The sequence below is a fragment of the Labeo rohita genome, unplaced genomic scaffold (genome assembly GCF_022985175.1).
Source record: "Labeo rohita strain BAU-BD-2019 unplaced genomic scaffold, IGBB_LRoh.1.0 scaffold_1325, whole genome shotgun sequence".
NCBI classification, from domain to species: Eukaryota; Metazoa; Chordata; class Actinopteri; order Cypriniformes; family Cyprinidae; genus Labeo; species Labeo rohita.
Genome location: NW_026127478.1, coordinates 8,034 through 21,989, shown reverse-complemented (window position 1 = coordinate 21,989; position 13,956 = coordinate 8,034). Strand labels below are relative to the sequence as shown.

At 37.5% G+C, this 13,956-nt stretch overlaps 1 protein-coding gene across 6 annotated transcripts; it reads left to right on the top strand.

The window, feature by feature from the left end:
• The first annotated feature begins 2,050 nt into the window (after positions 1–2,050).
• On the top strand, positions 2,051–11,708 carry LOC127158073 (SLAM family member 7). 6 transcript variants are annotated; one of them, XR_007826059.1, is made up of 6 exons: positions 2,051–2,247; positions 3,492–3,800; positions 5,810–6,070; positions 6,332–6,369; positions 6,871–7,545; positions 11,115–11,708. XR_007826059.1 is itself a non-coding variant. In XM_051101212.1 (6 exons), exons 1-5 carry the CDS (start codon positions 2,211–2,213, stop codon positions 6,886–6,888), a joined length of 663 nt encoding a protein of 220 aa, XP_050957169.1. In that variant the 5' UTR covers positions 2,051–2,210; the 3' UTR covers positions 6,889–6,913; positions 11,115–11,708. The 6 variants fall into 6 exon arrangements, 3 of the variants coding, with proteins under 3 accessions (XP_050957169.1, XP_050957170.1, XP_050957168.1); XM_051101212.1 differs by having other exon boundaries at positions 6,871–6,913; XM_051101213.1 differs by lacking the exon at positions 11,115–11,708 and adding an exon at positions 9,851–9,934 and having other exon boundaries at positions 6,871–6,913.
• Positions 11,709–13,956: the final 2,248 nt, after the last annotated feature.

Genomic DNA, 13,956 nt, shown 5'->3' with positions numbered 1-13,956 from the left:
TAAGTGGAAACAATACAGATATTCTTCCATGTTTATGAGGCTGAAGTCACAGTACTTCTTATACATGCAACTTCCTTTTTTGAAAGACCTGCACAGAAACATTGTTTGTTTGCATGTTTTTGTCTGATGCAATGGCATTTTCCTGTAATTTTTTGTTATTCTTACATTAAACAAAGATTATAAATCAGAGAATATATTAAAATATTTTTTATAAAACTATAGTAGTAAGACTTCACCCATCCTACAAGGACAGAGTAGATTTCAATGATAAAATCCTCTCTCTGACATTGAAGAACAAGCAGACAGACAGTGGACTCTACAGCACAATAACAGCTGGAGAATCTGACAACAATATTGTTACATACAGAGCATGTTATAGGTGAGAGTGATGTGTACTGCATATTAATCTATGATGTAATTGTATACAGTATAAGACACTTCATAATTATATTTAGTTATAAATTTATTTGAATACAATATACATTAGTTTGTTTTTTTCCTGTATAACGTTTTTATAAGTTTTATAAGTTATAATGTCTCCTGAACTCAATTTGTATCAATATTCAAACAATGTTTTATTAAGGTGTGAATTCTAAGATAACATCTATATGCTTGCTTAGAGACAGCAAAGCAACATTAGCGCGCCACCCTCAGGTTGAATTACACAAGAACACTAGACCTCTGCCTCCCCTAAATGTATGGTCAGGACCCGCAGAACTTTCCACTCCCCTCTGTGGGTTTATGGGGTTACAGTCTGACACTAATTTGCCTCTCTTTGTTAATTTGGCCCTTGATATCTTAATTTCATTCACTGCATTAGATAACAGAACATCACAACAAGTTGCATTTATTTAAGAGAAAGTTAGCACTACCACACTTTTAATTCTATTTCAATGAATACATGAAGTGATAAAATATATACAGTACTTTCAATGCAAAGAATGCTGCTTTGGATAAAAGCATCTGCCAAATGCAATAATGTAAATATACTTGTTCAAAAATGAAAAAAAAATGTTGTCACACTTTGTGGTTGTGAAGCATTAGCGGAAGTAAAGGCAACTGACTCACACCCAACCAACCAATAAAAAAAAAAAAAAAAAAGAGGGAAGCTAGTTCTGAGAAAAGATCCAGTATCTTTTGTTTGTTGATGTCATCTGGTTTGACATTGTGTGCATTGGTGTCAGTATGCAGATCTTTACATACTGTATATGACGATAACATTAATTGATTTTGATCAAACTTTGTTTTATTGGTGAAGTGGTAAACTCACACATACTGCTGGGGAGGAGTAGGAAGTGTTTTTGTGCTAGAGCCTCAACTGACTGAGCACCGGAAAGTTTGGTTATTTTTTTAATGCTCATGTTTCCGCCACAGCTAAGCTAAAACTGATTCTTGTGAAATCTCACTCTGTTTCCAAGCAACAGAGTTTCATTTTTGTAAACTTTTGCAATTTGTGGTTCTATATGTATCTTGATGGCAGTATCAGCATGTGCAGAGTGTAAAAAGTGTCAGAAAGTGTATTTTGCTGAATTCATAAGTGGTTTATTCCAGCAGTGTAGACATGTACATTTTTAAAAATAAGGGTGCTTTTAAAGGTTCTTTTCAGTGATGCCATAGAAGAACCATTTTTTTTGGTTCCACAAAGAAACATTCAGTCAAAGGTTCTTTAAAGAACCATCTCTTTCTTACCTTTTTATAATCTGAAGAACCTTTTGTGAAACAGAAAAGTTCTTCAGTTAAAGAAGGTTCTTTATGGAACCATTTAGAGAAAAAAAAATATTCTACTGCATCATGAAGGACCTTTATTTTTAAGAGTGTAGACGTGAGAAAGACAGGATGTGGTGCAAAGCTAAAGTGTGAAGTTGTTGAATGCAAAACTGTCTCTCTTTAAAAGTTGTGTAACAATCTATTAAACACCTTTTGAGCAATTGATGTGGTACGTGCTTACATTAACAATAAGATGAGATTTTTATTGAAATGCGTTTCTACACTTCAGTTTTCATCATTTTGTCTTTTTATGTTTATTGCTCTTTGGTTTATTTCTCAACAGGAACTTGTTTTTTTTCCCCCCTCATCAGTGTCACTGTTACGGGGAGATTCGTGACAGTCACATTGATCTTCCGTTTCTACTAGGAAGTCAACGCAACAGCAGTCATTTCGGAGTTCTGTTTCTTTTTTTAGTTTTTTAAAATCTTTTTAAACTGGGGAGAATGCTCTTATTACTTTTTCTTCTGAATGTCAAAACAGGTAAAAATGTGTTCATTATACAAATGAATGATTATTAATGGTTACTGTGTTAGTGATGACACGTCATTAGTGATGACGCTTAAGGCATGGTTCAGCCATCACTGAGCTTTTGTTGCCATGTTCTCGATAGAGTGTAATTGTATAAAAGCATTTAAACTTCTGATCTTATTTATTTGTTGATACAACTGAATTTCATTTGATTCATGGTTTTAGGTTATGAAGTTGAGTTTTGAAATTAAGTTATTCTAAATTAACTAATAAAACTTTAAACTGTATTTTAAAACTGTGTGTCGTCATACGCAATCATATTCAGTTTTAACTTCATCATCAAAATAATCACAACATAGCACTAGTGTATGTTAGAAAGATGCCTGGGCTATAATTTGGGCTAATAATAGTACATTTCCTAGAGCACTGAGAGAAGTCACTAGATGTTGCGATGACGACAGCATAGTTTTTCCATTTCTTTGTGACCTTTGACCTTATTTTATTCTCGATTAGAGGCAGAGTTAATGTTTTGATTTTGATTGCCGATGTAAAATTGATATGCTGTTTAAGATTGTTGCATTTTTACAACTAAGCATACTTATTACATGATCCGTTCCTCGGGTAAATTTGTAAAATATGTATTTTTTTAAAGAAGCAGTGACCTGACTTAAATTGCTGTATTGACAACTTGCCTTTAAGAAAAGAGCAATATTTTCTCTCCAATGTTTTAAGTAACATTAACTACACATGAGAAATGCATTTATTGAAATATTTATTAGCCTTTGTTAACATTTTTAAAACTACATCTGTTCATTGTTAGTTCATGTTAGCTCAGGATCATTAAATTAAATAATCAGATGCACATTTTAAACAACTTAAAAGATTTTTGTATCCTGGAGGAAAACAAACAATTGTGTGTCACAGCACCAGACAATCTTTCCACTTTCAAAAGCATGTTCAGGATGCTCAATTTTTAAATTAGACCTATGCTGAAACACATGGGAACAATAATGAACCATAATATTGAATACTAACATTATCTGTTGACAGAAACCGTTTCCCTACACTTCACTGCCAGTAAGATTTGGTCTTTGGTGAGGTTTCCTAGAATGTTTAGAAAGCAATGACAGAAAAACAAACAATACTTAGCATTTTGAAATGTAACTGTGTGGAATTAAGAAAAAAAATGGCAGATATGAGTTCACAAATCTAATAAACTCACCAGCTACATCAGAGTTATCTTTCTCTCTCCTCAGGGTTCAGTGCTGAGATCTCTGTGTTTGTGCAGACGGGGGCTTCCATTCAGCTGGATATACAGACACAAGAACTACCAGAGTTTGATGATTTTTCCTGGAAACATGATCGATCAAAGATTATAGTTAAATATTTAAGTACATCTAAAGTAGAAAGACTTCATGCTTCCTATAAGGACAGAGTGGATTTCAATAATAAAACCTTTTCTCTAACACTGAAGAACATGCAGAAGACAGACAGTGGACTCTACAGAGCAATAACAGCTGCAGAATCAGACACCAATATTGTTACATACAAAGTATCTGTTATAGGTGAGTGTGATGTGTACTGCTTAGTCTGCTGGGCCACTGCTACTATACAGAGTCTTTAATAAGTATGATAATACTTTAATAATAATAACTTATAGAATATAAAATTAAATAAATAAATTGTAATAAAATAGTGTTATTTATAATTACAGTTGTTAAATGCTGTACCTCTTAAAATAATAAATGTTATATAATGTTTAATACATGTATACAGTTGTTTGAGTCATCAGTACTATATGCTAAACACTTTATAATAACATTCAGTTGTAAACCATTTATAAGTGATTAGTTATTGATGAAATAATCATTTACAAAACATTCATGCACAATTAATAAATGATATGCTAACAATTTGTAAGTCATTTACAAGTAATTAGTTTATGATGTACTAATCATTTACAAAACATGACTATACGTTCACAAATGAGTAAGTAATATGCTAACGATTTACACATCTGTCGAAATAGCATGAAATAATCATACTTAGTAAATGGTTGATAAATTACTAGTTAATATGTTATTAATCACTTATAAATCATTGAAATGTCAATATTGTACTATTATTTCAATAAACATTTGTTAATCATGAACAAATGATGATCAAACCATTAGTAAGTGATCCGTGTATAATTTAGGCATGTTTTCTTAAAGTTGCAAGCTGGTCTGTTAAAAAGCACAAAAAAGCAATTATGCTTAAACTATTTTATGCTATAAACTATGCTATTTTTATTTAAAGAACAATAAACTATTTCCTGTTAAGTGAATAAATGTGTAAATGACTTACAGTCAGGGGTTCCCAGTGGGTTGTGTTAAATCCTGTCTCTCAACAGCACAGACTTGTGTTCTGTGTGGAGTGTGTGGAATCTAGTGATAACATGAACCGGTTTTACTCTCCACTGAAGATCACATCATGAATAAATCATTTACCAAGCTTTCTGCATCCCCTAATATAGTGTAAACAATTCATCACTTGTAAATGTGTTACACATCATTTGTAGATTTTTCTTACCCGTTACAAATGATCTGTAGGTGTATACAAGGCATTTACAACACTACTAATGTAAACTACTAATTAGTTGTAAATGTTTTACTCATCCTTTGTAGATCTAGATGTATACACACAATCTGTAACCAGAAGGTTTGTAAAACATTTACAATTGATGAGTAGTTTACACTTTATATTAGGGGATGCAGAAAGCTTGGTAAATGATTTATTCATGATGTGATCTCCAGTGGAGGGTAAAACCGGTTCATGTTATCACTAGATTCCACACACTCCACACAGAACACATGTCTGTGCTGATGTGAGAAAGGATTTAACAACCCACTGGAAACCCCTGACTGTAAGTCATTTACACATGTATTCACTTGACAGCAAATAATTTGCTATTCTTTAAAAATAAATAAATAAATAAAAATAGTTTTAGCATAATTTTGTGCTTTTTAACAGACCAGCTTACAACTTTAACAAAACACATAAATTATATACTGATCATTTACTAATGGTTTGATCATCATTTGTTTATGATTAACAGATGTTTGCAATAATAGTACAATGTTGACATTTCAATGATTTATAAGTGATTAACAATATATTAACTAACTTATTAACCATTTACTAAGGATGTTTGATTATTTTCACAGCAGATCCATAAATCATTAGGAAATTTAATAATCATTTGTGAACATATAGTCATGATTTGTAAATGATTGGTTCATTAACTTATTACTTGTAAGTGACTTGTAAATAAATTAACAAAACATACACAAATAGTTAGCATATCATTTATTAATCATTCATGAATGTTGTGTAAATGATTATTTCATCATTAACTAATCACTTATAGTCACTAAAGTTACAACTGAATGTTATTATAAAGTGTTACCTAGGAATCTTCTAGAACTGAAGGTCATATGTTAACAGCTATTGGTATGTGACAACTTTTAACAATAGTGTGAGGATCTCTGATCTCTGTAACTCTGTGGTACATGTTCCAAAACGTGTGTTTCAGACACTGTGGAGGCTCCTGTACTGACTGTAAACTCAAGCTGGTTTGACGGTAACTCCTGCACTGTGAACTTCACATGCAGAGCACATGACCTCATACTCAATTCCATGTATAGTGGCAAATGCTCTCAAAAGGAAGTGCAGTCAAATGGAAACAACAATCTCACCCTGAACTGCAGTCAGAAATCCATCATCTGTAATCATAGCAACCCTGTCAGCTGGAAAGAAGACAGAAAATACATTACACAGCTCTGTGTAATTAAAGGTATCTGACTACTGTATACACACACTAAACACAGTCAAGCATATAGAGTGCAAATTAATAGCCATCTCAAATCTGACCTCACAATACCTGAACAAACACAGCTCTGTGTTAATAAAGGTATCTCGCCATAAACACAGAGACAGTCAATCATTCAGACTGCAAATCAACATCTCTCAAACTAAATAACTAATTTTGGTTTACTCAATGTAGTGTAACTTCTGAATTGGACTGACAACTAATGATATAAATCTAATTTCACAGAGAAATACGTATTTCAATCTTTCTGTACTGCAAAAAAGGTATGTCAATGTTGCCTCACACACATGCTCTATGAAAAACTGATCACTCTTAATTGATTTGATCAATTAAGTACTTTACTGCTTTTGTAAAATAATTAAAAAAAATGATGCCATTTTTCCCTTTTAGTCAACTGTAATACTGTAGAATACTGTGTTCTCCCACCTTTAATAGTTCTCGTCCCCACTGAATATCCTCTGCTCAGATCATTTAAACGTCAAAGTTAGTAACCAATTAGAAAAGATCTTTAAGAACTACTTATCTTAAACTCAAGCACATTCTAGGTTTTCCAGTTTAGAGTTAATTTTTTAGTTTCCATAATCACCTTGACATAACACAGCCTGTTCAGGTTTAAATGTCGCAATGTATGCACATGTCTACAATGAGGACTGATACATATTGGTTCTTTGCTGGTGCCAAATAATAATTTAAGAATAGAATATATTATTATTGTTTGATAAGTCCTAACATTAATATATGGCTGTTTATTCTAAACCTCACAGGTGCCCAGGAGGAGGTAGTGGCAGGTAGTACAGTCAAGTTCATGTAAGCTTCAAATTATTGTTTATCATTAAGCTGTACATCCATTTCTGCATTATTTGTTTTTGTTGCTGTAATGCCACGCCAGCAGAGGGGGCCCTTACCCATGGACTGCCTGTTGCCGCTCCCTCTGCTGCTTCTATGGTTACTTCCTGTTTGGCCATTTAAGGAGGGCCATTCCAAACAGGCTTCGTGAAGTATTGTTCTGCCTGTGTGGACTCTACCAAGCGGTTTCCCTGAGTTTCTTGCCTTGTTTTTGTTTTTTTCCATGGTTTTGTGTCTTAGTCATAGTTTTGCCTTGTGTTTTTTTTGCCATAGTTTTGTCTTGCTTTATTGCCATAGTTTTTCCTAGTTTCATAGCCTTGTTCATTTGTCACTTTGGACTGCTCTCTCTTGGATTTTTACCTTCTGCTTGCTTATTTGGATTTTGCTTTTGTCTTGCCTACATGTTACTGTTTGTTTGGAGATCGACCCTGCCTGTCTTGACTACTCTGTGTTTAATAAAGCTCGCATCTGAATCTAACATGCTTCACTAGAATCCCGTTACAGAATACTTCGCCTACCAAAGATCCAGCGGCTTTCAGAACACACAACTTCAACCATGGATCCAGCATCACGCCTCTTCTGTCTCCGCCAAGGTAACCAGCCCATTGAAGATTATGTTGCTGATTTTTGTGAGCTGTGCCATTTGGTGACTTTTAATGATGTGGCACTTAAGGACATTTTCCGCCACAGATTAAACGACCCCATTCGTTCTGGCCTACCTGGAGGTAAAATTCACTGGTCTTTGGAGCAATATATTGACTATGTTTTGCTGCTGGCTGTGGGGATTGCGGATAAGGAGCCCTGCAATCCTTCAGCACCCATTACATCAGAACATTTTCACACCCCAACCTTCATGTCCGGAATTGTTTATATCATGCCAGAGCCCTCTCATGCCAAGCCTGCCAAGCCAAAGCTTGCTCAAGTCATGTCCACCAAGCCACAGCCTGCTCACGTCGCGTCTTCTGCTCCAGGGCCTGCTCACGCCATGCCTGCCCGTCCAGAGTCTGCACCCGTCATGGCCGCCATCCCAGAGCCAGTCCACAAGATGACCGCCATCCCCAAGCCTGTTCACAAGATGGCCGCCATCCCCAAGCCTGTTCACAAGATGGCCGCCCCATCTGAGTCCCCGGCCAAGATGGGTGCTACACCTAAGCCTCATCATGCCAAAATCATCTCATCCGAAACTCATCCCATCATATCTGCCGTACCTAAAGCAATCAAGTGATGGCTGATCCTCCGGTGTCGAGTCAAGTCAGGGCTGCATTCTCAGTGCCAAGTCAAGAGACAGCTGTGTTTCCTGAGCCATGTTAAGGCACAGCTTTTCTCCATGAGTTAAGCCAAGTCACAGCTGTTCTCCATGAGTCAAGCCAAGTTACAGCTGTTGTTCCTGAGTCAAGTCAAGTTACAGCTGGGTTGTCTATGTTAAGCCAAACCACAGCTGATCTCCATGAGCCAAGCCAAGTTACAGCAGATCTTCATAAGCCAAGTCAAGTTGCTGCTGTCTTCCCCAAGCCAAGCCACAGTTGATCTTCATGAGCCAAGCCAAGTTACAGCAGAGCCGAGTCAAGTTACTGCTGTTGTCCCCGAGTCAAGTCAAGCCACAGCTGACCTTCATGAACCAAGTCAAGTCACAGCTGACCTTCACGAGCCAGGTCAAGTCACAGCTGTTCTTCACGAGTTGAACCAAGTCACGGCCGACCTCCCTGAGTCAAGTCAAGTCAAGTCATGGCAGACCTCCCTGAGTCAAGTCAAGTCACGGCAGACCTTCCTGAATTAAGTCAAGTAACCGCTATGCTCCTAACAGAGCCTCTTCACAACATGCCCACTAGTACAAGGCCTCGCCAAGCCACGGCCATTCTGCCAGAACCTCACCAGGTCCCGTCTGACCTTCCAAAGCCACGTCATGTCTCAGCTGATCCTCCAGAGTCTCGTCGTGTCTCAGCTGATCTCTTAGAGCCTCATCACGTCTCAGCTGATCTCCTAGAGCCTCGTCACGTCTCAGCTGACCCCCCAGAGCCTTGTCTCGTACCAGCTGACATCCCAGAGCCTCGTCAGGTCTTAACCGCTGTTCCAAAGCCTTGCCAAGTCTTGACTTAGCTCCCAAGCCACGCAGAGCCCACACTTCCAAGCTACGTGTCCACAGTGTCCACACCCTCAAGACCGGCAGGCATCCCACTATCTACTGTGCTGCCTGTAATGGCTGTTGCCATTTTGAGTGTGTGGGCTACACACTGTGCTCCAGAGGCCTCGTCTGACCATGAGTCTGCTCCTGAGACTTCATCTGCCCACGGGCCTTTCCTGTCCACAAGTTTGCGGCTATGCCTCCAGAGGTGTCAGCTCATGCTGTAGATCCTCCAAAGGAGGCGGCGTCCACCCATGAACTCACTGCCACGTCTGACCACGAGTCTGCACCAATGCCCCCGGAGGTGGTGGCTCCGGCTGCAGAACCTCCTATGGGGGCAGCATCCTTCTATGAACTCTCTGCCCATCATGTCACGGCCAAGGAGGCCTATCACGAACCCTCTGCCTGCCATGTCATGCCCAAGAAGGCTAATCATGAACTCTCTGCTCTGCTATGGATGTCATTAGTTCCACTGTGGATATCTTTGCTCCTGTCTGCTCTGCCTGCTCTGTCTGTCCCGCCGTGGCTCCCTGTTATGCCTGCTCTGCCTGCCCCACCATGGCTCCCTGCTCTGCCTGCCCCGCCATGGCTCCCTGCTCTGCCTGCCCCACCATGGCTCCAGTTTTCTCAGAATCTACCATGGTGGACTTCTGCTCCAAGGTTCCACTATCTGCTACTGCTCCACGGCCCAGGCCCTCCAGTGTTCCACTGTCTGCCATTGCTCCACGGCCCAGGTCCTCCAAGGTTTCACTGTCTACCACTATCCCATGGCCCAGGTCCTCCAGGGTTCCACTGTCTGCCACAGCTACACGGTCCAGGTCCTCCAAGGTTCCATTGTCTACCACAGCTCCACGGCCCAGGTCCTCCAGAGTTCCACTGTCTGCCACAGCTCCACGGCCCAGGTCCTCCAGAGTTCCACTGTCTGCCACAGCTCCATGGTCCAGGTCCTCCAGTGCTTCACTGTCTGCCACTGTTCCAGGGTCCAGGTCCTCCAGTGCTTCACTGTCTGTCCCTGCTCCACAATCCAGGCCCACCTCCTCTGCACAGACCTAGCCCTCCATCCCACCCCCTGTTTTGCCTCTGTTCCCCCACCCTCCTGGACTGTTGTTGCTTGAGCACCAAGAGTCGCTCCTAGAGGGGGATTCTGTAATGCCCTGTCAGCAGAGGGAGCCCTTACCCATGGACTTCCTGTTGCCGCTCCCTCTGCTGCTTCTATGGTTACTTCCTATTTGGTGGCCATTTAAGGCCATTCCAAACAGGCTTCGCGACATATTGTTTTGCCTGTGCGGACTCTACCAAGCGTTTTCCCTGATTTTCTTGCCTTGTTTTTGTTATTTTCCACGGTTTTATTTCTTAGCCTGTCTTGACTACATTGTGTTTAATAAAGCTCGCATCTGGATCTAACATGCTTCACTAGAGTCCCGTTACAGTTGCTTGTTACAATCTCACAAAGCTTCCATCTACACAAATCAGTGGTTCCCAAACTATTCAAAACATATCATCTTATCTTTAATTGTATAGCAAGTGTATACACGGTCTACAAAAAAATTAGAGAAAGGGTTCCAAAAGGCTTTTTCAGGGCAATGCCATTGAAGAACCACTTTGTGTTCCTCAAGGAACCTTTTTTTTTTATTATAACTTATTCATCTAAAAATTCCTTCTTCTGTAGGTGTCGTTAAAAGAAAGAGTGTAGCAAAAAGCAATTAGACACATTTATTATGTCCCAGGACAAATTGTTATATACTTGTTGTGTTTTACATCTGGATAAAGCTGTTGATGTATTTGGGTAACTATGCAGTGTTTTGTGCTTTTTTTTTCTCCCTTGATTTCCTTGTTCTTTCTCAATTTCACAAAAAAAATTAAAAGAAATGGCAAGTAACACTGAATTAAACATAAAAATCTGAAGTAGAAAAAAAAATATTGTATTTTCTTGTAAAACATACTCCAATAATGTATTTATGACTCAGAATCTGTTTTACAGTGAGGGATTCGACTTTTAAAACATTAAAAAAAAAAACATTTCTCTATGCATTTTATTAGGCTGAAGCCCAAACACAAGAGGAAACGGGAGATAATCAACAGTCCCCCATGAAACAGACCATACTTTTATTCAGAACCAAACCAGACACCACCCGCCATTTCACCAGATGACACTTAAAATGAAACTGGCTATGTGTCATGAGGAAGCCGTCACAAGACTCATCTCAAAATGGCACCCTTTGTTATGTCTTATGTTTTGTATTCCTTGTGCTTTACTTTATATGTACTATTAATTTGCATTTTGCCCTGTTCATGTTTCCTGTTTCTTGTTTGTAGTTCCTTCGTAGTAATCTCCATCATGTTACACACTGTTACTATTCTCTGCAATTTCGTTATATGGTTGTTGTTTTTTTAAAAGGAAAAAAGTAAAAAGTAGTTGTTTGTCCAATTAAGTTGTATTCTCTAGCATTGATTAACATCCATCTGAGCGTTAACATCCACGATCAAACTGCTAAATATTTTTGTGTGAATTATTTTTGTGCATTTTGACTGAAAACCACTAGATGGTGACATTTAATCTTACTTCTGGCCACATGTTTTTCTCCAGTTAAACATTTATTTATTTATTAAAATAAATCAAGCTTTTGTTGATTCTTGGCTTAGTCTTGGATTTATCTTTGCCTGAGATAACATTGATAAAGCTTTTGGAGGCTCTCATGTCATGCAGACAAAAATATATTTATACACAAAATAATAAGAATTAACTTCCACAAAGTAAGAATAAATTACGTTATTACTCAGCGTTAATTACAATATTACTCAAACCAAATAAAGACCCAACATTATGCACTAGTTATCGCCCATTATCTCTTATTAATACAGATTTAAAAATAGTAAGTAAAGCTTTAGCAACCCGTCTGGAATCAGTAATTACATCTCTCATCCATCCGGATCAAACAGGTTTCATAAAGGGACGCCAATCATCTAATAATACCAGACGATTATTCAATATAATGAACATATGTAAGCAAAATAAGGAAAAAACTATAATCATATCACTGGACGCAGAAAAAGCTTTTGATAAAGTTAATTGGCACTTTCTTTATACTACACTTAAAAAAATTGGATTTGGAGACTCTTTTATCAACTGGATTAAAACATTATATAAAACACCATTAGCTTCTGTTATAACAAATGGTAAAATATCTTCACCATTCCAACTTCAGCGAGGGACTCGACAAGGCTGCCCCCTATCTCCATTACTCTTCGCTTTATTCATAGAACCTTTGGCTATTGCAATAAGACAGAATGATAACATCCATGGAGTAACATCACATAACACTAATCATAAAATTTCTTTATATGCAGACGATATATTACTGTTTGTACAAAACCCCCAAATATCTCTTTCAGAAATAATTAAACTCATCAATAAATATTCGACTATATCAGATTATTCCATAAACTGGACCAAATCAACAATTTTACCACTGAATTTGAATTCACATGACAATAGTATACAGAATACACCATTCTCAATAAATAATATAACATATTTAGGAATAAAAATCTCCCAGAACCTATCTGACTTATTTAACCTTAATTTTATTCCACTACTAAAAACAATAGAAGATGACTTAACTAGATGGATGAATCTACCACTTTCCATTATAGGCCGCATTGCAACAGTTAAAATGTGTATACTACCAAAAGCTCTTTACTTATTTACCATGACACCAGTACAGCCAACTAAGAAATGGTTCACCTCATTAAATCAATCTATAAATAAATTCTACTGGAAAAACAAGAAACCTAAAATAAGTTTACAAAAGTTACAAAAAAATAAAGCTCAAGGTGGTTTGGCAGCACCTAACTTTCTACACTATTACTTAGCATCTCATCTACAATACCTATGTAAATGGATAAGACATGACACTACCCAAAACCCATGGCTAGAGTTAGAACAAGCAGAATGTAAAGACATTGCTATATCTGACCTCCCATCACTCACTAAAAAAATTAAAAAACAAAATCTATTTTCAAATCCAATGATTAAAACAACTCTCACTGCTTGGTGGCAAACTAATACACTGACAAATCATGTGCTCACTCCACATATCAATTCACCCATATGGAATAACCCGGATTTTACTATCAACCATAGTCCACTCAGCAATAAAAAATGGAAGGAGAAAGGCATCACACACTTACATCATCTGTTTCCGGGTAACACCTTCATTACATTTACAGAATTAATGCAGAGATTTAATCTAGGAAAAGAACACTATTATTACTATCTACAAATTAAAAATTCTATTAAAACCACAACAGGAATCAATGATATAGCACAACCTCCTCCAATTTTAAAACGTATTAGCACAATCAGTAACTCTGCAAAGCCGCTTTCGAAATTATATGCTTTAATATCATCTATAGACACAAACACTGCTGCACCAGTAAAACAATGGGAAAAAGACCTTAATATCAGCACAGATAAGGAATTTTGGGAAACAGTTTGCGGAAATATTTTTATCTTTAGCACAAATACAAATATCCAATTAATTCAGTATAAAGTTGTACATAGAACACACATTACGCAACACAAGATGTTTAAAATGGGCCTAGAAAATTCTGACAGATGCACCAACTGCAGTTCAAATACACAAGACACCTATCTTCATGCAGTTTGGTTATGCCCACCAGTTAATCAATTCTGGACAGATGTCACAAATAAATTAACAGAAATCTTCAAAACTATTATCCCAATGCTCCCAGTACTATGCCTTATCGGTGACACATCTCAAATTAACCCAGCTTTTAAACACCCAGTTCCTTTACTCATGTCTCTAGCTATCGCCAAGAAAACTATATTACTTAACTGGAAAAATAAATGCCAAATTTC

Excerpts from the sequence above, each read along its gene's own strand:
- LOC127158073 (XM_051101211.1), top strand. The coding sequence starts at position 2,211 with ATGCTCTTATTACTTTTTCTTCTGAATGTCAAAACAG. Across the intron at positions 6,071-6,870 it reads ACAGCTCTGTGTAATTAAAG|GTGCCCAGGAGGAGGTAGTG; the intron begins GTATCTGACTAC and ends TAAACCTCACAG. Across the intron at positions 6,914-11,114 it reads GGTAGTACAGTCAAGTTCAT|GCTGAAGCCCAAACACAAGA; the intron begins GTAAGCTTCAAA and ends GCATTTTATTAG.